Source organism: Mchenga conophoros, linkage group LG18, assembly GCF_057382185.1.
Source record: "Mchenga conophoros isolate Kocher_MC1m ecotype Shallow Benthic linkage group LG18, M_conophoros_male_GT1.1, whole genome shotgun sequence".
Classification (NCBI taxonomy): domain Eukaryota; kingdom Metazoa; phylum Chordata; class Actinopteri; order Cichliformes; family Cichlidae; genus Mchenga; species Mchenga conophoros.
Window position 1 is genome coordinate 30816910 of NC_140543.1, and position 24138 is coordinate 30841047.

The 24138-nt window shown below is 40.1% G+C and overlaps 1 protein-coding gene across 1 annotated transcript; it reads right to left on the minus strand.

Moving 5' to 3' along the window:
* Window positions 1–3495: 3495 nt before the first annotated feature.
* On the minus strand, window positions 3496–23755 carry LOC146554182 (E3 ubiquitin-protein ligase MARCHF6-like). The gene is made up of 26 exons (XM_085254086.1): window positions 23614–23755; window positions 22469–22568; window positions 21777–21850; window positions 21517–21660; window positions 20886–20958; window positions 19679–19859; window positions 18882–19140; window positions 17885–17946; window positions 16515–16547; window positions 16136–16187; window positions 15981–16039; window positions 15808–15888; window positions 15233–15301; window positions 15015–15089; window positions 14652–14786; window positions 14444–14563; window positions 12655–12755; window positions 11891–12028; window positions 11485–11677; window positions 11330–11399; window positions 10703–10884; window positions 10460–10594; window positions 10087–10176; window positions 9787–9919; window positions 7938–8073; window positions 3496–7101 (listed from the first exon to the last, which is right to left on the minus strand). The coding sequence occupies exons 1-26, from the start codon at window positions 23630–23632 to the stop codon at window positions 7023–7025; spliced, it is 2793 nt and encodes a 930-aa protein (XP_085110212.1). The 5' UTR covers window positions 23633–23755; the 3' UTR covers window positions 3496–7022.
* Between the last annotated feature and the right edge of the window lie 383 nt (window positions 23756–24138).

The following is a 24138-nucleotide window of genomic DNA, read 5'->3' on the forward strand; positions in this document are numbered from 1 at the left end:
GAGATTCTGTTGAAGTACTGCGTGGTAATCCAATTAGATTTCTCTCTAGCTCTAGCCATTTGGTTACATTCACCTCCCCAGAAACGTCTTCTGCTTCAACACAATAAACTAAAACTGACAAGCACAAGTAGAAAGGACTGTTGAAACTCAATAATTTTAACAATTAGGCTTCTTCTTAATAGAACAAAATAAGCATTACTCTTTTATTTCCACAAGAATGGTAAATGGCCTGCATTTGTATAGCGCTTTTCTAGTCCATAGGACCCCAAAGCGCTTTACACTACATTCAGTCATTCACCCATCCACACACACATTCACACACTGGCGATGGCAAGCTACATTGTAGCCACAGCTGCCCTGGGGCGCACTGACAGAGGCGAGGCTGCCGGACACAGGCGCCACCGGCGCCACAAGAAAGGCTATTGAAAGCACGTAAGACAAACCATATGGAAAATAAATGTAGCAGATGTTATACTTGTGTCACAAGTGCAGCTGGTCAAGCTGACGCCATCTCCCCCACCTCTGCTCTCAACGTCTTCTGCACTTAACACTGCCAGCTTAAATTGGATTTCTCAGCCACATGATCTCATTTGTATACAGGGCACTTTGGAAGGACTGGAATCACTCAGGCCTAAGAGAGTTTACGAATGTCACCTTCAACAACAACTAAGCTACAGCCTAGTTTGATACAATACACTTTATTCACATCACCTTGTGATACCAGCATTCCCTGGATAAATACATTATCTCTGACAAAGGACAAAAGTGTATCAAAAATAGCATTACAGGAGGAAAATCTAAACGTCTAGAGGTGGTTGTTAAGTTATAGGCTTGGTTTTGTAAGTCATGTGATCCAAGCCATTTCTATTTTAAAAAATCAGATTTTGAATAAATGGATTTGATTAACTAGATTTTTCAACTTTAATATTTCAACTGACATCAAAAAACTCCCAAAGAGTCAATATGAACTCATTTTGGTGAGACTGCTACTTTCGGTTTTGCACCATAATGGCCGTATCATTTTACATGAATGCTAAATAACATGCTAAATAACTACAATACCATTTTGTGCACATATTTCTATGCAGTGTGTTGTAGTAACATTGACCTTCACTACTAACTGTGTTAGCATGGTAAAATTGCACATGATACACCTGTTTACTAAGCATACTGATTAGCATGCATTTTGGTATGGCTGTGAACTTTTTTTTAATTTTGTTAATCCAAAACTTTTCTCATCGGCAGTTGTAAGTGGCTGGAAATATCAACGAGTTAACGGCTGAAAAATTGCCATTTAGCTAGCTCTTGTACACTTATAGTAATCTCTTCCACAGCATGTCTTATATCCTGTCTTCCTTCTTTCTCCCCAACCAGTCGCAGCAGATGGCCCTGCCCCTCCCTGAGCCTGGTTCTGCCGGAGGTTTCTTCCTTTTAAAAGGGAGTTTTTCCTCCCCTGTTGCCAAAGTGCTTGCTCATAGGGGGTCATATAATTGTTGGGTTTTTCTCTGTATGTATTACGCTCTACCTTACAATATAAAGCGCTGTATAAATAAAATTGAATTGAACTGAACTGAATTGATAAATAAAGGAATAAACACAAAATTATACCACACAGTGAAACGTCTTTTGTTAAATTTTGTTTATTTGTTACCAGTTTGTAGATCAGTATACTTGGTTACAATCTGGACATCTGTATCAGACAGCATGGGATTAATTCCACGTAGTCCAATCTTTGCCAAGTAGGTTACAGTACCTCAGGCAGGTAACATTATTAGCTATTATTAGGATAAAGTTTAAGCAGCTGAAATTCTATCAGGCACAGGAACATTAATCTGTAGCTGTTAAATCCATCTGTTAACTGTTTTAATTTCCAATGAGCACAATACTTTTTTTCTCCAAGTCTGAAATTATTGTTATGCAAAGTAGAAATCTGTCAGAGAAACCTTACACTTGTTTTCTGCCTGAAGTCTGAAGGTTTTACAATAGAGCAGAAAAGGAAATGTTTTTTTTGACAGTGCTAATCTCTTCTGAACCACAGCCGCTTACTCTATGATTTAATCGGCATGAAAACGTTGAGCCCATTTTGCTTGTTAAAAAATGAAGCACAGGTTGGGAAAATCAGATTTAGCTTGACAGCAGAGATCAGGTTTCCACTGCATATGCTCCTAATCTGTATTTGGGCTACCTGTTAAGACTGTGCATTAGCACAAAGGTAATTGGATTTGGCAGAAATAACCCCATATCCTATTTTGTAGCCGTTTTTTTTCCTTAGACATCATTCCAGTTTGGAATTAGACTGTTCTGAACTGCTGACACTCACGTATGTGATTGATGTTGTTTTAATTATGAAATAAATTTATGTGAATAAATATTTAGAACACCTGCATGTTTCCACAAAGTAGCACCATGAAACGTGCAGGGGTACTCATATAACATGACTTAGCCACCCCTCTGATTGGAACAAGGGTTTCTTCAGGAATGAGTCTTCGTACCAAAATATGAATTCTAACATAACATTACCACATGGGAGGCCACAAGCCTGTATACTCCTAGTGCCCAGATAAATGGGGAGGGTTGTGTTAGGGAGGGCATCTGGCATAAAATCTTTGCCAAACCAAACATGCGGATGAAGAAGAATGAGATTTCCATACCAGATCGGTTGGGGCTCGGGTTAACGATCATCACTAGAGTGCCGGTGGAAACTGTTGGCCAAAGACAAAGGAAGAGGGGAGGTGAAGGTGTGTTTGGAGGCAACACGAGAGAAGGAAAAGCAGGAGTGAGGTGGTGATTGTGGGGCCTGGTTCTGCCAGAAGTTTTAACTGTTAAAGGTTTTTCCTTCCCATTGTCACCAAGTCTCATCTGATTGTTGGAGTTTTTCTCTGGATAGTTGTAAGGGTCTTTAAAATGCAATTTAAAGTGCCTTGTGAGTTGGCACTAAAAAAATCTAAATGAAATTAATTGTTTTTTCCAGTGCCTTTAACATCATCCAATCACTTTTGCTGAATGAGAAGCTCCTCGGGATCAGTGACAGCACTTCAGCTGTCTCCTGTTTCCCAAGGCTGAAACCATCATTGGTCAGAATTTGGATGCGTTCAAGTCTTTGAGGGGCAGGAGGTCACTGAACAAACTGCTCTCCATCATGGACAACCCATCTCTCCCACTCTACACTACTGAGGCAGCAGAGCTCACTGCCATAAAGAACCCTTCAGGAAATCACTCCTACTGTTCTCCAAGAAAGTGTACAGTAACTCTTCCATCTGCGACGGGTGAAGACACCTGTTAGGTATCAGATTCACCCCTTGACCCCTGTGATCTCTAGAACTCAAACACATCCCGGCCTGTCTGGGCCTGTTGGCAGTGCGACAAGTTTAACACCTATTGGAAAAAGAGGTTAAGTGTCTTTAAGGACTTCACATGTAGCTTGGGTCCCAGACTAAACATTTGTTTAAAGGAGACATTGGCCACAACTTGAACAAACAGCAATCTTGAGGAATCTTTTTCAAGCATTTATTATGTTTCATATGACTGAACCAACAATCAGAGCTTTAAGTATACATCTTTATGTTACAGTACATGCCACTGCCTTTTTCCACATATAAAAATAGAAATAATTTCTTCTAAAAATTCAACACTAAAATTCAAAGTGTCCAGCTCAGTTCAAAGACTAAAAAGGTCACTTTATAGCATCATATATTTATATAAGTTGAGCACTCCACACAGCAGTGGGACTACAGCTAAAGAAGCACTAAAGTTGATGTCATTCACAATCGACAGAAAAGCAGTTTGTACTCATTACACTAATAATTCAGTGTGTTAGGGAAAACCTATGATTTAAGTAAAAGCCACTGTATACAGCCAGTTAGATACGGACACATTTCAGTCTCATTGGGGCTAAAATAAATGGAGCTAGCATGACTGTGTTACAGTGGATTCTGAAATGATTGCAAAGTGTGGTACAAGGTGCAAAACATTAAAACATTTGCATAAAAAATTAGTTACCAAATCAAGTCGCTTAAAATAAAATTTGTTTTATGTTCTCATTAGTAACAAAAATGATTCAGAAAATAGCCGGAGCTCGTTTCACTCAGTGAAAATAAATCTTTTCTAAAACCCAATTGTCTGCTTTCATTCTGGATCTACACATAGGACACATCACAACTCTGTCATGTGAAAGGAGAAATGCTGGGCAGCATAGCAAACAATGTGGTCACACAAGTAAGACAGTGGGAGGACAAATCTCAGACAATGACTTTTCCACATGCACAGTGAGTATAGCTATTTGTAGAAAGTGAAATGTGACTCTGGGGAAACGATTCTTCACATTTAGGCCACATGTTACATGAGAATACCTCCTACAATCTTCAGACGTCACTGCACTTAGTCAACACGTATAGTGATCTAAGAAAATCCAAGGAGATTACATGGAACATGTTGGCTTTTTCATAAAAGTCATTTTGTGACTTGTTCCAGTTTGTGAAACTGAAAAATTGTACAATTAATTTATTAATCAGTCATTAACTACAGGTGCAGTGGGTGGCATCTGTTGCAATTTGACTTAAAGCTAACAGTTTCACTACTCTCTGACTTTACTGTGGTATCAATGTTCTCATGAAACCAGCCCATCAAAGAATGTTCAACTACTCCTTAAAATTGTAAAATTGCAAACTAGTTTCACAGATACAAAAATCAGCATCATGCAGGTGTCATTCAAACTTCTCATTTCTATTTAAGACAGTTTCTTTGCAGTACTTATGCTGGTTTACAGATACAGTCTGCTCATTTCATGCATGCCAATGCTAAGTATGCAGGACACAAGAACAACCACAGGTGAATGTTAGTGTTACATAATCGAGGACGAGCCACCTTCTTCCAGCTTCCTGCTATTCAAGGCTTATTTTCAATTAACAGTGAATTTCTTACATGAGAGTGCAGAGAATAATCCGTTTCTTCCTCTGAAAATCACCTTAAGGACCTGTGAGCAGGTGAAGACGTGAATGTGGGTCAGTTTCAGCTCATTTGTTCTCTCCTCTTCTGCCAGAGAAGCTAGCATATTTATCATGTTCCGGGGAAAAAAAACAAACAAAAAAAACAAAACAAAAAACAAAACCCAAACCCCTCTTTTACTTCACCACAAACTGCTCAACTTAATGTTAACTATGCAACAGTAACACCTGGAAATCCTAATAATATTTAGTAGCAGCTAAGCTAAAAACTACTTTGTTAACTCATTTTAAATCAGGGATGCAGAAAACTCTCAGCTCCATCAAAGCTCGTCTCAGTAACCTAAAAGATTTGGTACCCTACACCCTCAGTTGTGCTGTGAAGACTTTTCCGTAAACAAACGACACTGTCCTTAACCAATTGTCTCACTCCGCGGTACACTAACCAACAGGAGCACACTAACCAACAGGAGCACAATTGTAGGGACACTGCAGTGATGGGGCAAACCCCCCCCCAAAAAAAAAACCAAAAAAAAAAAAAAAACCCCTAAGAATCTATGGATACACCATCAGCAATTCCTGCTTTGCAGGTCCTGCAGTGACAGTCAGTTGGGCAAGCTGCGCCCGTCTCTCAGTGGAGACACGAAACACATCAGACAACGCAACGAGCCCATTTCCATCTACCCTACAAATATAGACAAAAGTTTAATGTGAAGCCAGCATTAGGGTGTTACTTGTAACTAAATTGATTTGATGCGCTACGTCTTGACCTGACTGAGCTTAGCAAGTCACAGCAATTACATGATTAATCAGAGCAAGTAAATCAGGAAGTAAATAAAGCACCGACACAAGCTGGCTCTGTGTGAGGGGTGCTTGAGTTTTCCAGTTCAGTTCATTAGTCATGTTTCTTATTTTATACAGCTGATTTTCAGGTTAGTGTGAGTAGCTGATTAGCAGCACTGCCAGCTCTGTCATCTCTAAGTCCCTCTAAGAGTGATGTACTAAAAACAAACAAACATTAAAAAAAACAAAACAAAAAAACAACAGTCAGTCCAAATTAAACTGGGAAGAACATTTTGCCTCCAGTTATGTCCCACTTTCTCTGCTGAAACCTTTTCCAATCAGACTGCAGGGTCTGTAAATGTAAAAAAGCCCAGTCCAGGGATTTAGCATAAAGAAATGCAGTCACGTCACTTGCAAAGCAGCCGGTGGCAGCCATAGTGTAAACAGTTTGCCTGTGTGTTATCCTCTGCTCATCGATGGAGGCATTTGCAGAAATTATCTCAACCACCTGCTGTGCTCCCGTGCTGTTTGGGTGTGAAAAACCTTTAAAATTTAATGGAGAGACCTGAAAACTCATTTGTTCTGTGCTGTGACTTTTCTATTCTCAGGTTTAGACCCTCTCCTTTGGAGATCAGTCTGGTTTTTAAAATGAAGCAAATTCACCTTCTACAAACTTACAGGCCCATGCCTCCAAAAACAAACAAACCACAGGAGCCCGTCCTTGGTGAGTGTGGCCATAAAGAAATGCAATTTTCATTTTTTCTAATTCTCAAAGGGTCATCTACCAGCTCACTCAAGAAATATACAAGACTAAAAATATATGAACGCACACATCTAATAAAAACCACTAAAAAAAGGAAAAAAAAATACAATCACATTGCTATGTCATTCATGTCTCTCCTCATCACTGACTACTTCATTCTGATAAAGGGAGGTGAGGAAAACTTGTTGACGCACACAGGAACAGAGAGGGATTCTTGTTGTGGTTATGTACAGGTCTAAACAAAGTGACCCAGACACTACTTTACAACATTCACTCAAAGGGAAGCACAGTCTGAGGTAAAAAAATCCGACTTCAACACAAAGCCTTTTAAAAACAAGTGAAATACAAATGAAAACTTCAGCTGCGTTGGACATGAACGTTTACCAGGATGGACAGTTGACGAGTTTCAGTCTGCGTTTGAAGCAGACAGCCGAGCAGGAAGAAAACAAAAGAGGTTTCATCACAATACGTTGATGGTGGCTACTGGTGATGGGCTAGTGTGAGTATGCTCCACCGATCCCACAGCACGGTTCAGTCTATGAGGAGGTGCTGTAGGAGGACATGCTCCTGCCCGCCTTACGTTCATAGTTCACCAGTCGCTGTCCAACCAGGTACCTGCAGGAGGGATGGAAACAGTTAGCTTATTTGTTAGCTCTGCAAACAATTTAAAGAGCAGCATGGAAGGGCACACCACTGACTAGCTAAGATCTTTCCTCGTATTCCCACTGCAGAGCTACAACTGCACTAACACGCTAGTAGGGACAACCCTGGAAGCCGTGCAGACATTTTACACTGTTTAATTTTATGTTGAAATATTTTAGGCAAAATAAAATAAAAAAATGAACCACTATAAAAATATATTTTTTTCATGGCGACTTTAAAGTAAAAGGTTTGACTTGAAGACCAACGGCCTCCATTTGTGGTTCGTGTAAGACTGTTTGCAGACAGGTGGCATGCAGAACAGCGGAAATCTGCTCACAACAAAAGCGATCACAGGGAGGTTTTATGTGCAGTCCTGTGAGACAGATTTCATCTAACGACAGCAAGCAATGTCCCACGACCACTTGCCAATGTTCATTTTTCTGTAGTAAACAGTGGTTGCTATGGTTACCAGTGGTAACCAGTCTCCAAGCCAATGTAACTGAGGCCTTAAAAGTTGTCTTCTTGGAAAATAAACTTCTGTGTCGCTCACACCTCCCTACTCTCTCCTTCAGAATTACTGATCAGCTTTACTGATCAGAGCGTGAATACGCATCAATGAATTCAAACATGACCCTGACCAAACCTTTTTCCTGTCAATATTTGACAAACATAAATGGAATCGTGTTTCCACACCAAGGTTCCGCTACTGGATTTTCTCTGAATCCTACTAGAACACAGAGCCCCCCCAAGTTTATATAATAAAATAAAAAATATATATATATAAAAAAAAAAGTATCACCACTACTCACTTGTCATTTTTGATGTGTTCGTAGAGGCGTTTGAACTGTCGTATCTGAAACGACAGGATGGCCAATAGGATGAAGACCATGAGCAGGAACGGATAGATTCTCCTCTCCACAAGTGTCTGCATCTCTGGCTGTACTCCTACATACAGAGAGAGAGAGAACAAGCAGTGAAACAGGAGCTGCTGTTTGGGTCGTCTTCAGGAATTGATGGGCTATAACAGAGAGGGTGAGGTAAGTGCCAGAGAGCAAGTCACTTAACATTTGTCAAGAGTAAACACTGAGGAAAGACTAAACCAATCAGCTGCTTAGAGAACAGCTAACAGTTTATTCCCAGGAGAGGACTGGGAATTCTTAATTGACAGGTTGTTTAAATGCATGTGTTGTCTGTGTGAACATCAGAAATCCCTGTTTAAACCACAGCTACCTTTTAATAGGCTTTGCATAAAAAGCAGATTTTAAATGCACCCTGTCTAAATTAGTGAGGCTCTGCCGGTACCCTGGCCTCTGTGCCTGAATTTTGATCAGTTTCTAATTTCATCAACAACCAACAACATTTATTTTCATTCTCAAAGTTGCAGAGTCTCAGTCTGCTCTAAATTTTCAGTATCAGCAAAAGTAATAGGCAGAGGCCTTAAAGAAAGAAGAGTTAGAAGGGCTCATTTAAGACTAGAGGATGAACTGAGGGGCTACACTAAAGCTGTCCCTCTGATGACCTTTAACTTCTGAGTACATCTTGAACTGTGAATCATCTAAAGCTACTCTAGCGGAGTCCAAGAATGAGTATAATAGGTCTACTTTATGGATCACTGCTATCTCAAATGCTATTATATCTAGGGAAAATGACAGTTCATTACTAATAATCATAAAATAATAATTATGTCTAAGTTACACAATTTGGCCATAAGTTCATTTTCTTGTATTACAGAGAATTATAAGAAATACCACATAATGTAAACATAAAAAAAGAAACCTGTTCATCTGTACTGCACAGACTGACTGTAAAGGTTTTGGCTATTCCCTTTAGAAGCCCCCACTCTGCTTCCATCTACCCAGCATCCTCATCTGTCACACCAACCCTCTGTAGTTAAGGAGGAATCCTTAACTACATCTATGACACTTATGAGTTCTTCTTGTATTCCTTCGTCTAGTACAGGTGTGGGGAAACTACAGGCCTCAAGGGCCGGTGTCCTTCAGGTTTTAGATGTGTCCTTGATCCAACACATCTGATTTAAATGGCTAAATGACCTCCTCAACATGTCTTGAAGTTCTCCAGAAACCAGGTAATGAACTAATCATTTGATTCAGGTGTGTTGACCCAGGGTGATATCTAAAACCTGCAGGACACCGGCTCTCGAGGCCTGGAGTTTGACACCCCCTGTTACAGCAGGTCTCCCTTTCACTCTTCCTGCCATCCTTCTGTCACAAATCAGTCGATGCAAGTGCTTTTCTCTTTCCTTAGTGTCCAGCTTGACATAACTCACTATAAGCCTTTTCCTGTGTCACCTCATTCTCAATGCAATGCTCCTGTTTACTTTCTTCAATTCACTGAGTTTCACACTTTATTCATCATGAACCACTTCCTTTGAACACATTTGTGTAGTAGATTCTCACCACACACACACCATCTTGCAGTCTCCCAACACAATTGATATTAAAATCTTAGAGAGGGGGTATAATTTCCCCCCCCCCCATTAGGCCATCTCCTATTCCAATTACAGAAGGAAAACTTTACCAGAAACATGAATACACCAGAAATCAGTCCTCTAAACACTAAAAAGTGATCTTTGTTGTGTACACTAAGGTACAAGAATATCCATACATCCCTGAAAGACAGACATTTCAAGCAACATACCTAACAGTGGTGTAACACCTTTAGAGACTGTGTAGGGCAAACAGAGACATAGCAGCAACACACAGATGACTGGGGCAGCCAGCCTACGCACAATGAAATGGAGGTCAATATTTCTGATGCCGTTAGCATACACCTGCAGGAAGGAAGGAGGGAGAGAGGGAGATTAGTTCCTTCATTCCAGTGTGGGAAAACAGGATTTTATCAGTTTGATGATACTGATATTTTTGCACATTTCTCATCTGCATTGTTTAAGTGTTTATTCGTTATTTTGACTGCAACTTTGAAGAATGCAAGACTGACCTGCTCAATAACGGTTTTAAGCCACCATTGAGGGCCCATCAGTGTTATAGCAGCGATGATTTTAGCATGAAGCACACCCAACGCCCAGTCCTGTCACACAAAGAGTCAGTACATAACCAGGACACAAAGACACCATCGCAAAATATCATCACGTGAATGCTTCTAATGTTGACATGCCAACATCCTCAAAACGGACACAAGGTGTTGATTTGTTGCTGTGATTAGATCAATTCATTTAACATCACAAGCAGCATTAACAAGAAAATAAAATGGTTGAGAAGAATAAAAATAATGCAGTAACTAAATCCAAGAAGTAACAATTTAGTTCACCATTTAGAAATTTATTCACATTTTCTTAGGTAAGTGTTCCTACCTGCCAGGGGTAGAAGAGAGGCGTCTGGACTAGTGGCACTCTGAGAGGAGCAACAATGACCAGCTCAAACAGCAGACCCAACAGCAGAGGAATTACCGCAGCTAACAGCAGGGCTACCACCACCGTCTTAAGGATCTGTTCCCATCAGGACATCACACCCAATCCATAAATCAGAATACAACTTGCCACAGAACAGCTGAGAAATGATATATTTGCAGTCGGTGGGACAGAAATCCACATTACCATGAGCGTCCACTCGTGGACTTTGAGCATGATGACTGTCCGTCCCTGTGGCATCCAAGACAGCAACACCGTGGCAGCTCGAATGGACAGCCAGCAGACGTATAGACCGCTGGCTGCTGTGTACAGCTCATGAACCATGGCGCTGCCCATCCAAAAGGACATCAACCAACGACCCACGAACACTGAGAGAGAAGGAGGAGAAGGTGGAGGGGGGGAAAAAGAAAAAAGAACAAACAAAAAAAAAAAAACGACTAGCTGAAAGCTAGGGCCAGGAGACATCATGTACACCAGCGGTCCCCAACCACCGGGCCTCGGACCGGTACGCGAGTCGTTTGGTACCGGGCCGCGAGAGTTGAGGCTCAGGTGTGAAATGTATAGTTTTCAGGGTTTTTAAATCTGTTTTCAGCGTTATTTTGTTATCGTTTACTCTGTTTTCCTGGGTCTTCTCACGTGTGTTATGAATAAACCTTTTTTTCGGTAACGGTACTAGTTTTATTTTGTTGTATTTATCCGCGACACCTTAAAGGCCGGTCCATGAAAATATTGTTGGGCATAAACTGGTCCGTGGCGTAAAAGAGGTTGGGGACCGCTGATGTACACGAGATAATTTGCCTGCTTGCATCTTACCTGGCAGTGTGAGGCAGATCAGACTTGCTAATAACAGTGTGACACACATGAAGACAACCAACAGAATGATCTGAACAAGAGGAAACACAAAACGGTTAACATTCAATATGAGCAGAGGCTTCAAAAGTGACAGGACTCTTGAGATGAGCACCCACCTTCATGGGGAAGTTGATGGGCCGGTGGTACGGCTGGAAACCAACGGGGCCACCCTGCTGCAGAATGGCCTGATGGGCAGCGTGAAGCCCTTCCCCGAGGCCCGGGATCCGGTTGTTGTTAACGCGACCAGGATGGTTATTTTGTTGGTTGTCATCTTCTTCATGGTCTCCCAGCAGGTAGGAGTGAAGATCACTGTGGGAGAGCCATTTGAGCAAATGCAGTCTTTTATTACAGTGTATGAGACTGAAGACAAAAACTAACACACACCGTGGTCTCTTTGTACGTCTCGTTGTTTCATTTCTCCAAATTACCACAGCCAAAGGTCATCATAAAAAGTCAAATTGGTGCTTAAATGCTTCAGATTTAAATTGGCAGTGTGTGCGAGTGTGTGCATCTCCAGCCTACAGCACATATCCAGCTGTGAATGTCCAGGCGTGGATGAGGCGCTTGAGCCACTGGCGAGTGTGGCCCTGCTCCAACAGTGCTGGCAGAACCACCTGAAGCAGCAGCAGCTCCAACGACAGCTCACTGACCGGGGCGTCACTGCAGAGGAAGAACACAAACCAAACTCGTTTCACGTCACAATGTACACATCACGACCTTTGAGCAGTTCATTTTCTACAGATTTCCCATTTCCACAGTTTAAGTGCTTTAAAGACAAAGATAATGTGTATTTTAAATTATGTCAAGCGCTAGATCCCAAATCATGTTCTTGAAAATGTAACTGGATTATACGGTTTCTTTAATATAGTTAATCAAAATAGGAACTGCAGTTATAACTAAACTCTACAGTTTTCATCACAGACGTCTAACATAACATGAAAACTAGACACTGCTCCTCAATTCAGACCGACTCATTATCGTATCCATTATGATTAGACTACAGTCATCACAGTACATTTTAAACGATGACCTGGATGACTGAGAACCTTCACAGACATTTAAAACAATGACATTTATCAGATCAAAAGAGTTATTGTAATAACATTTAGCTGTTAGAATATTTGGTATGCAGAACAGAACATTGTTGACTGACTGCAAGTAGCACCCAGGGGTCTTTTTACAGTGACTTAGGAAAAAAAACAAAAAAAACAAAAAAAAACCCAAACGTAAACTCTGCAGTTTGGGGTCATCAATAGTTTTCAGAATTTCAAATGTTTACTCTGTACCTATAAAGCATGACATTGTAGGGAAGAAAGTTTGGGAACAGCAGCTTGATGATTCTTATAGGAAGCCAAAGCATCAGGAGAACAATGGAGCCAAACACCACCTGAAAATGTGCACACACACAGATATACATATGTAAGTCAACAACAGCATTAAATCATCAAATTTCAGAATGGATGATGGATCATTTAACAAAAAAAAAGAAGAAAAAAGAAAAAAAAGAAAGAAAAAAGGGCATTCAAGTGTGTACAAATGTCTTATGAGAAAACATCTTATGACAGTTTGATTGCCGGGTCAGTTCAACCAAACATTAGGAGTGTTGAGATTAATGGATACAGTAAACAGATTTAAAAGTCAGGCATTCAACAGACTACACTTTAAACTCAAAAATAATGTCAAACTCTGAATCTCAGTTCCTGTGAGTCTCTTACTAATTTGTACAATTCCTACACAGAGAAAAATGTCAGGACTACCATGTACAACACTGCCTGACATGTTTACACGACATTAGCAGCTTACAAAATGTGCTCCGATAACTAAGTGCCTGCTACGCCACACACTTTCCTAATATTTTAACAAGTTGATGTGTGCTAACAGTAAAAGAAGAGCAGCTCTCTATAAATGAAGTCATGTTGTGTGTCATAACCAGGTGTATGTGTCTATACACGTTCATTAAAAGTGTCATTAGAATTAATATGATGCTGTAGTAAGCAATGCCCGGTCTGCGTCATCTCAGTAAAAAGATTATCCTCTTTGAGGTAAAGCCAAGAAGTATACCACAGCTTCATCGCTGCATTAGTTATGCTTTTCTGGAATAAACCTGTATGTGAAATAGTGGAATTAATCAACCTTGTATCGTTTTTTTTTTTTTTTTGGTTCTTTTTTGGGTTTTTTTTTTTTTTAATTGCTACACTTCCTAAACCCTGAAAGGTTTGAAAACTTTGAATGGCTGGTTTATTTGTGCAGATCAAGAGAATATTTATTTCCATAAATGCAACGGAAATAAATCCAAATTTAATTTGCTCAAAGCACTGAGAAAAGAAACAATCTGCTAACTTGAATGAATTAGTCTGACAGGAATTGGGCTGAAATTGATCTAAAGAGCTGAACTGAATGCATCTGTGTGTGCATCAGAGCTGTGGCAGTAAAGAAAAGTGAATATTCAAAAACAGATGGAGAGAGACAGAGTTGCTTCTGATAAGTACAATGTCAACTGACAGAATAGACATGGGTTAAAAATAACACCTCTGATGTTGGCTATTTTTCCATGTAATCTGTGTGTTCAGAGGGGTGATGTTAAAATAACATATTGTCCAACAAACAAGAGTCCACTCAACTTCACAGTATTAAGATGGCAGGGAGGCAGAAATCTCAAAAACTTTAAAAAAAAAAAAAATGTACAAAGCACTTTGTTTTCATTTCCCTACAGCAAATATTTATCTAGCCATTCCTATGCTTGTATATGCGCTCATACACATTTCTTCTTTTTTCAGAGACTAAATGTAAATCTGATTATTGTTCAATTCAATTTAAATAGCGCCAAATCACAACAGTCGCCTCAAGGCGCTTTATATTATAAAGCAGACCCTACAATAATACAGAGAAAAACCCAAGAATCATATGACCCGCTATAAGCAAGCACTTTGGCAACAGTGGGAAGGAAAAACTCCCTTTTAACAGGAAGAAACCTCCAGCAGAACCAGGCTCAGGAGGGGCGGGGCCATCTGCTGCGATTGGTTGGTGTTCAGTCACGCTTCAGGTTAAATGTAAACTGGAGAATGTTTGACTGACCACAGAGAGTATGAACCTCCGCAGGTGTCTATAGATGGGCAGGTGGATCATCTCTTGGACTGGGTTAAAGTCTGGATCGTTCAGGTTCCTCAAGAACCACAGCACACCTGGCCGGAGCACCTGCACACAGCATGAGGGAAATCTCTAATTTTTTCAGAAAACATTGTTTGAGAGTTTTCCATGTCACTGTCCGTAACAATCCACTTGCCTCTCTGAGCAAAAGGATGAAGGAGGCAAAGTAGAAGACGTAGACCATACCGACCAGCCAGTGGAGGAACATGGTGGTGCCAGGAGCAGAGTCAAAGCTCTGCTCCCTGTCCTTCAGAGTGGCATCAAACATCTCCTTCAATAGATGAAGACAAAGGTGTTTAAAATGTGACCAGCTATAAAGCAGTTTTTAGGAATTGTAGCATTCTGAGCATTTCACAATTTAACATTGTTTTTCCTTCTTGATCAAGTTGCTGCACATGCCGTCATTGTGATGCAATCAGTGTGTTTGGCTAGTCATTAAAAGCCAGCATACGACTGTATCAACAGGATGAGCTGAGCTAACTCTGCATGTTTGTCTTACCAGTGAACAAATGTCGAGCCACCAGCCGCAAATAAGTGGGAACAAGCCTATCTCCATGGCAACCAGTAGGGACACCTGCAACATAGAAAACACTTGCAATTTAGCTTCCGTTTACAAGTAATCATAATTTCACTAATTATTGTTTCAGCTGAAAGCTTTGCTATTTAGACAAACAGAAAACAAAAACCAACACAGAGTGCTGCAGCGCTCTATTTTACCTTGACAACAATGTAGCAGACACCCAGCAGGCGTCTGGACCTCTGGAACTTCACTAATGAAGCCAGGGCCTAAAAGAGGGGCAGTTAAGGACTCACAGAAAGTTTGACAACCTGCACTTCTTAATCAGCACTATGAAACAAAGCCTCATCTGAGATACAAACAGCTTCAAGCTAAAGATGATCAATAGTTTCTCTTAAGGTTTTTTTAGGACTGTGCTTAAAAGATGGCCTTAAGACCAAAAACCTCTCCTGATATTCACAGAAGTCCTACTGTAGCTAAATAATACCCCCCCCCCACCTCCCCATTTTGTGACATTTTAGGTCGCATATATCCAAAAATATACGACGTTCATCAGGATTTGTAGTTACCCTATAGTATGTAGAAGTTAGATTATATTCATGTTATAGGACAATACATTTGATGAGGATTTAAATAAGTGGATAAGTTAAGAACTTATAGCAAAAATATTTAATAAAAACTGGACAAATTGTCCTTGTAGCAAACATTACCAAGTGATAAATCAACTACACTCTTAGTGTGTAAGATTCAAATACTTGTATTAGGTCAAGGATACATGGCAGACAATAAGGACTCCAGCCAGGAGGATGTACCCCAGTATGGTGGTGATAAGGCCGTGAAAGTGTGAGGCTTTGAGCTACAACCAAACACAAGAAATTCCATTAGTGTAGGTCAAACTCATGGTACAGTACAGTGTTCTAAGTGTACACGTGTGTCCTAAGCACTTACATAGTCTTCAAAACCAAGTCCAACCACTGAGAAGTGACCAATGTGATATGGGCAAAATGCTAGAGAGATATACAGAGGGTGTATTAGAAGTGAACCCATGACTCTCTCATAATGTACTCATCATAATCACATTACTCAAACATACTGGGACTCACCAAAGACCAGAATGAAGAGTGTGTTGAGAGACACCACCCAAAACACATGTTCCTATAGAGGACACACAACAGAACTCCAGCTTTCACTTTATGAAAAGGTTTATTTTGAAATTCAGTTAAACTATTATTTCAAACTTTTAAAAGCAACTGCTACAGATCAAGTCAGCTCCATCATCCTGAACACCTTCCAACAAGATCAGGTGGCTACGCATTATTCTGTATTATTTTTAGTGATTTTAAAGGCTTTAAAGTGGTTTGAAAAACAAACAATGAATCAATCATCAATCTACACTGAATGACTAATTTTGGCAGAGAACATTTTAAACAGTGCATAAAATAGTGTCAGAAATGTAAATATGAAAGAAAGATGTAGAATTACCAAGAAAACTAGGGAACCATCCAGCCCCAGCATCTAGAACATAGTACAAAGTACTCGTTAGAGTCACCATTTAACACATTCAGGTAGGGGTGCAACGATACACAAAATTCACGGTTCGGTTCGATACTTTGGTGTCACGGTTCGATATTTTTTTCAATACAAAACAATGTTCATACCTTTTTAATTTGTCATTTATTAAATTTATAAATATATATTTTAACTCAAAAGTACAGTTTGTAAATTTAATCTTGCTGAAACAACAAAGTAATAAAAAATAAATCTATCAGATCGAGAAATCACTCATCTTTGGAAAAGAGAGTTTATTACAGAGAAATGGCTCTTTCCAAAATAAAAGCTATACTATAAGCTTCTTCTGGGCTATATTCTCAGCAGCATATTAAACATATCAGGTCCCCATAAGGAGAATCACGTGCTAACGGCTGTCTAAATGACTCGGGTAAAGTTTGTAGCATGCGTGCTTGTTGTTTTTGTCTGCTTCCACTTGCACTAGGATGATGTCAGCGTAAATGCGCAGTCATATTCATTGCATTCCCACTAGTGCTGTCAGCGTTAATCTCGTTAAAATGACACTAACGCCATACCGCGGCAAATCTCCATGGTGGGGGCTGGGTGGCGTCACCACGTTAACGAGCTAACTGCGCTAACGCACTAGTTCCCACCAATGTAATTGAGCATTGCGTGGCACATCCGACATACTCTTTTACTTTTGTCCATGACGCGCTTACCATCAGCATCATGCTTCACATGAAAACCAAAATAGTTCCAAACGCCGGATCTGAATGAGGGTGGGGGAGGTTCAATTTCGGGTAGCGTTGAGGCAGTTGCCATGTTGCAACGAGCTTAATTTATGTCTTGCTAGCTTGCGCTGCCCTCAGTGAATCTGTACTCGACAGTGCAGCTGAGGCGGAGTAGTCGAACACAGATCCACTGAGCGCTCAACACAGACAGCATCGTCAGAAGAAAAGTTGATAAAATAAATAAAATTTTTTGTATTGTTCGATACATATGCGTACCAAACCAAAAGCACTGTATCGAACGGTTCAATATTGATACGAGTATTGCAGCACCCCTAAACTCCGGCTAATTAAAAAAAATAAAATAAATTTAAAAAAAAATAAAAACCATATATATACACACATACGTGTGTGTGTGTGTGTGTATATATACATACACACACACACACACACACACACACACACACACACACACATATACATATATATATATAAAATAGTAACAATAATAATAACAATAATAATAACAATAATAATCTAAAACAGCCCTTAACAGGTGTAGTTTCAGTCACGTGGCTTTACGGAGCAGAAAAGAGAAGAAAAATAGATTACAACCCTCTCCCAGGTCAGCTCCTCTGCTGCACGGTCCCACTCCAGTGCATTCCAGTTCAAATCTTCTGCAAAGGAGAACACAGACCAGACAAACACTAAGAAACAACAACAGCAGCAGTGAACCCTCTTCCTTCCCTTATTACACAAGTACATAGTACTGAAGGGCTGGACTTTATCTTTAAAGTCATACCCAGACGCTTTTGGAAACCCCTCCAGTGTGCATCATCATGTGTAGTAAAGGTAGTCCAGACACATCATGTATTAAAAATATGATGAAGATAAAAAGGTGGCTACGAGGCACTCAGGATACTGAACAGAATTCAGCTGGAGAAGTAGTAAAAGTGCCGACTTGTCCTCAAAGAGCAAACATGCAGCTGAAAAAGGAAACAGCCAATCATGTTGTTTCTCTGACACACATGTGCAGTAGAGGTTGGCACATCAAGTCCCCATTGTAGTTAACATGTAAACAAATACATTTTTTAAAACTTTCCTAGTTTACTGTAACTCTAATGCAAATTAGCTTTGCATTTATTCAGTGCAGAGAGGCTGAATTTGCTGACACCCTCGATTTAGTGGTTACTGAAGCTGTGAGGATCTGTATCAGAAGTATAACCTGCAAAGAAAAAACAAAACAGAAACCCATTTTGAAGCTTTAGGGCAAAGACAAATATCTAAAGCTGGTTTTATTAGATCTAGCCTGCGGCTTTTATGTCCCTGTGACCACAAAAATCAATACTGAGGCTCTCTCCATTTATTTAGATAAGAGCTTACAAAAAACAACAACAATAAAACAAAAAAAATAACCCAAACCCAAAGGCCTTCCAAAGACTTTGTAAGACTTAGTACACGTCGTGCTGAAGGCTTTTCAAACATTACTGATTCAAAGCCACAAACGTCCAGAACCACTCATCTGTCAAGAAATAGTAACTGTGCCACAGCAGAACAGCAAGTGTTTAAAACAAACACATTAAAGATAACATTCCGAAAAATGCTCGCCTACCTTGTCCTCCATCATTGGCATCGGCAGCATCTTCATCCCTCCCTTCATCATCCTCTTCTTCCTCGTTATCATCCTCCCCTTCATCATCATCATCATCATCATCATCGTCCTCATCATCATCCAGTTCTGCCTCATCATGGTTGCCAGCTACATGCACGTTAGCAGGCGCCAGCCCATCTGGACCAAGCTCTGCAGGATTCTGGGCAGCTTCAGCATCTGCAGGATCCTGAGCATTGGCTGCAGCGTTACCGCCCACACCCTGTGAATATAATGAAAGACATGACAGTTCATTAATAAAACCTGCTAAAAGTTAATAAAGTAATTTTGTGCTTATGTAAGCTCAGTATTTGAAAAACAAAGTATTTTAATCAAACTCCTGTCTTGGGGTCACTATGGAGTTTATATTGTCCAGATGTGACCACTAATGTTTGGGATGCAAAATGTAATTCATCACTCCATCGTTATCACATTAAATATTCACAGGGAGCTTTGAACATCATTAACGGGCTACTGTGTTAGAATGAGACACATGTACAACCTGAAAACACAACACCTCTGGCCAAATCTGTCTGCTGCTGTCAGAGATTATAAAATGTATGATTTTAACTAGAAACTGTTTTGAGCGTTAACTAGCAAACTTTTACAGATATGAGTCTGTTGCTATGCCAACCATGTCAGAGTAATGGTAAACTGTAGCAGGAAGCTAACAGAATTTAGGAAGTCTTTATCAGCCCCACTCTTGCTCCGATTTAAAGAGGATGAAAAAATAAATTAAAACAAAAACAAACAAAACTCACCTGATTAGCTGGTGCAGGGCCGTTGGGCTGATTAGGAACCAGTGGGGGTTGATTTTGCTCTAACCACTGAGGAGCGCCTCCATGCACAATCTGCTCTCTGAGCCACACCAGGCTGATGAAGGCACATAGTGTGCATGTGACCACAAAACAGCCTTGGAGGCAGTCAGCAAGCAGGTTTTGCCTGTGAGAAGGAGACATGGCATCAATTTTCAAAAAACATTCAGATTATTTAAGTAACACTATTTCTGCCACTAATGAGATTTTGCAACCATTACAAAGAAACATTTGACAGTCACTGACGAGATATTGTGTTGTTGGGATTTTGGAGGACTGCAGAGCAGAATGTTTGCATTGGACAAAACCAGTTCCACATTTGCTGTCTGTTCATGGACATGTAGATGGACACATTTGGAGGATGAAAATTACACATAAGTTTGAAAACAAGCAAAGATGCAGCACTGTGAACAGAGAGGAAAAGAGCAGCACTGCACCACACAGCAGAGCTAATTAGCATGCACGCTACAAAGCAGAGAAAATGTCAGCGCCCACGAAGAGGTCATCACAAACCAAAATCCTATTTTGGCTTGTGCCAAAATCCTATTTTGGCTTGTGATGGCGCTTGGACCAACTGAGACTGATTTAGGGGATTTAGTGGAAAATATATTGGGGTTCAGAATCTGCACCTTAAAAATGTTGTTGACATCATTTAACGACTGAATCTTTGAATTTTAACAGACTGTCAGCAGCCTGCATTTAAAGAGCGACTTTATGAATGAGGAAAAGAAATAAAGTGTAAATCAGCTGGTTCTGGTGCAGTGGGAGGGAAGGAGTCTGAGATAAACTCAGAAGTAACAGTCTTTCTGGAACAGAAATTTATAGTTTCCCATGATCTCTGGGTTATTCAGAGTTGCTAGTGACAGTAGTTCAGCTTGATTGAGAGACAGAGGAGAAATAAAAGAAAAGGGTACGTTTTATGAACAACATTCAGGTCAAACTAATCCAAATGACGAAATGTGAAACATGCCATGCATTCTTCTGATAGGGCTGTGAGGAACATGAGAAGAACACAAAATAAATAAAAAGCGTTGGGACGCACTGATTTAAACAGCAACACTGTGCAAGCCATAAAGAAAGCAAAGTACACGACAGAACAAACGCAGCTTGACTTTGTGAGAGAGGAGGCACAAAACCAAAAGCAGACACTTACGTTGAAAGCATATCTAATGGCAGGGTAAGGAGAGAGCTCACAGAGCCGGTAAATAAACACTTGTAGATACGACCTGTTGGGAAACACAGAATGAAAGCAAAATTGACGGGGAAAAAAATAAATAAATTAAAAATCAAAACAAAACAAAAAAAAAGCCCCACACACAAAACCCCCAACATGGCGATCACTTCTCAACTAGTTTATAACTAAAACCAAACTGCTTCAAATTTGTACATTTATGGTGTTACATTTCACGCTGTGCTGAACTGAAACATCTAATTAGAGCACATGTGATTTTTTTATGCTAGTCAAACATTAGCCCCTTTGGGTCCACAGAACTATTTGTTTTCAAGCATCTTTTTTTTTTTTTTTTACTGGTTGTACGTTTAGTCAATTAACCAATTCAAATGTTTTACCTCCACTTAAAACATAAAATTTCCCCAAATCTTTGTTTCACATTTGATACTGTGGTTTCATATGCAAACACTGGGAAGTGTGTTAGGACATGTTCAGGTAATGGAAAGCTTAATAAATTTTTTAAATCCTCTTATGTTTAGAGTAAAATTATTATTTAAATATACTGACAAATAATGAAAGTAATCGTTAGTTGCAATTCCAAGATGTGGCTTACATGCTGTGAGCGGTACCACACCTAGCCAGGCAAAGGCCACCAGTGTGTAGTGGAACCAGTATCTGATGGCTGTTCCAATACTGGTGACCAGCCCTGCAAAGATGTCCTGCACAGGCAGGCGAGATGGCATGTCTGGAGAATAGACTGATGAGAAGAGCAATACAGAAATAAATTGTCAGATAATAACTGGGCATTTGAAGGCACTAACAACAAATGAATGCAGTCTTAAGACATTGAATGATTTGATAAAAACAACTTACTTGGTGTAAATGCAAACCTGTGTTTGCATAATTCACAGTATTCTTTTCTACTGTGTTTCAGCCACTGCAGTAAGCTGTGAAAACAAAATGAAACAGTGAATTTACCCATGTCTCACAGAGAATTGCACAAGAATCTTCCTCAGTAGTCTCTGAACATGTCCAGGGGTATCAAGGAACAAGATGTTAGCACACATCCTTAAGTCCTTAAGCAAGGTGGGTCCTCTGTGGATCACATTTGTTTTTCCAGCAAATCCTACATTAATTAACCTTGGTAAGATTGCGATCTGGGGAATTCTGAGACCGAGTCAACACACTGAAACCTTTTTTTTCCCCATACTTTTAAAGCATTCTTGAAAAACGGTTGCAGTATGGCAGGGCAAATTACCCCTTTTGAAAGAGGCAGCTCTAGATTTATTTATTTATTTTTAAATAGATGACCAAAGCAACATCCACATGAAAGGCAGATCTTACAGCATCACAGTGAGACTGCCCCCCTCCAAAAAAGACAAGGTCTGCAGGATAAATCCAACTGTTTGCAAATGTAATTGGAAATTCACATCTAGTAATTTCTGTGGACTGCACAACCACGTGCACTTCCATGTGACCAAAAACCAAAACCTGCAAGCCATGAAAAGCAAGCGAAAAGAGAAAACCATAAAGTTTTTACATGAACATCTTGCTCACTCGCATACCATTCCTGATGGATGAACTTGATGCTGCCGGTGCAAACACAAGGGTGGTAAAGGGGCTTGTCCTGGGTCCCCTCTGACCGACATACCCGGCAGATATCGGCTGTACAAAAGGCACACAGTGATAAGAATCTGCATAGCTAAAGACAGTCTGGCAGTGCTTTTTTTTTTTTTAAACAAGCAAAAACAAACAAACAAAAAAAAAAAACCACCCCACCAAACATATACTGAGCCACACTAATAAACACATGTGAGCCGTAATACAAAACTACTAATACCTTTCTACAAAACGCTAACAGTGTACATGTGTCAGGACTGAGTCTGTGCATTGGATTCGTATTTAAAGTGACTGTAACAGTATAGGTCAGACTAGGGCAAACTGTAAATCCTTGGATTATCAGTGTCACTGCATGACAAAAATAAAATGACTATAATTAGCCCAAGAAGTAGGAGCATGACACGAGTTAGGATACCACCCTTAGCTATATATATTTATGGTATATCCTTCAGATATATGCTAGTGGCTAAAAACAATTTCATTCTCGCTCAGGGAAAATATAATGGGCTTGTTTTCTGGAAGTCCAAATATACTATAAAATGCAGGCTTTTGGAGTATGTCGAGAGCATTCGTCATAATAACAATTTCTCTTTAGTTGAACTCGCAAAGTTGTGAATGAGCCTTGTCAAATGGTAGCCTAAATGCGCTAACCTGCCGACCTTACTAACGTACCGCTAGCTTATCATGTCATACTGTTCGGTACGCTCCCATAACGGTTTCAATGGCTCAACTTATTAAAGGTTAACTCATAATCAGATAATTTTGCGTGTGGCTTCACTGTGAATTGGACTCCCTCTACAATTTCTACGTTGTAACCACTATCCAGTGCCCATGTAATGCGTTCTAGGATTTCTGGTTCCACATAGACATGACAGCTTATAGGGTGTAAGCTAATGCCAGCTAGCTGGCTGGCTAACGCTAATTGGCTAGCGGTTTCTCTACTTCTGGAGAACCTTTGCTGAAGTTTAAGACAACGGAGTCGTGGTCGTTGCTACCAACAACAGTTGAGGGCCGGTTAGGTCACATGCAAAGTCAGCATGAATGACTTTACCATTTAGCGCTAAGGTAATCAAGTTTGGGCATTAGCTACCTTCCTCAGCGGTGTCCATCTTGGCTGGCTGCTAAAGCAGCCCTGCTCCACAGCAGTCTGGATTTAAGCAGTCCGTGCAGCAGCGATGACTGCCGGCTATCTAGATGTAAACATTTCTAGAAAGACTTTTTATTTCAGTGCCCTGTTAAGTTTGACGTCATCATGCGTTTCAAATTAAATTCAGCTTGTTTTACTTCATGGCTCATCAGCTAGCGGTACACAAAACAACAAGTGTTAATGTGATAGTTTCACCACTAGATGGCAGCTCCGCGCAACAAGCCAGTTTCCCAGTTGTGCAGCTTCCTCCTAGGACTCTGGTATAATCCCCGCAACTTGCACTGAAACTTATGGGCAACGTTATACAACAATAAACAGTAATACTCAATCATCATTTTTATTGTCATGGTCATTTCACATGGTCACACATTTCAAATGTACAGCACTGACCTTTCCTTTTTTCCTGTTTTTGTGGTTTTAAATGTTAAGAGATATATGCAACTATTTCCAGTTACAGTTAGTTTTATC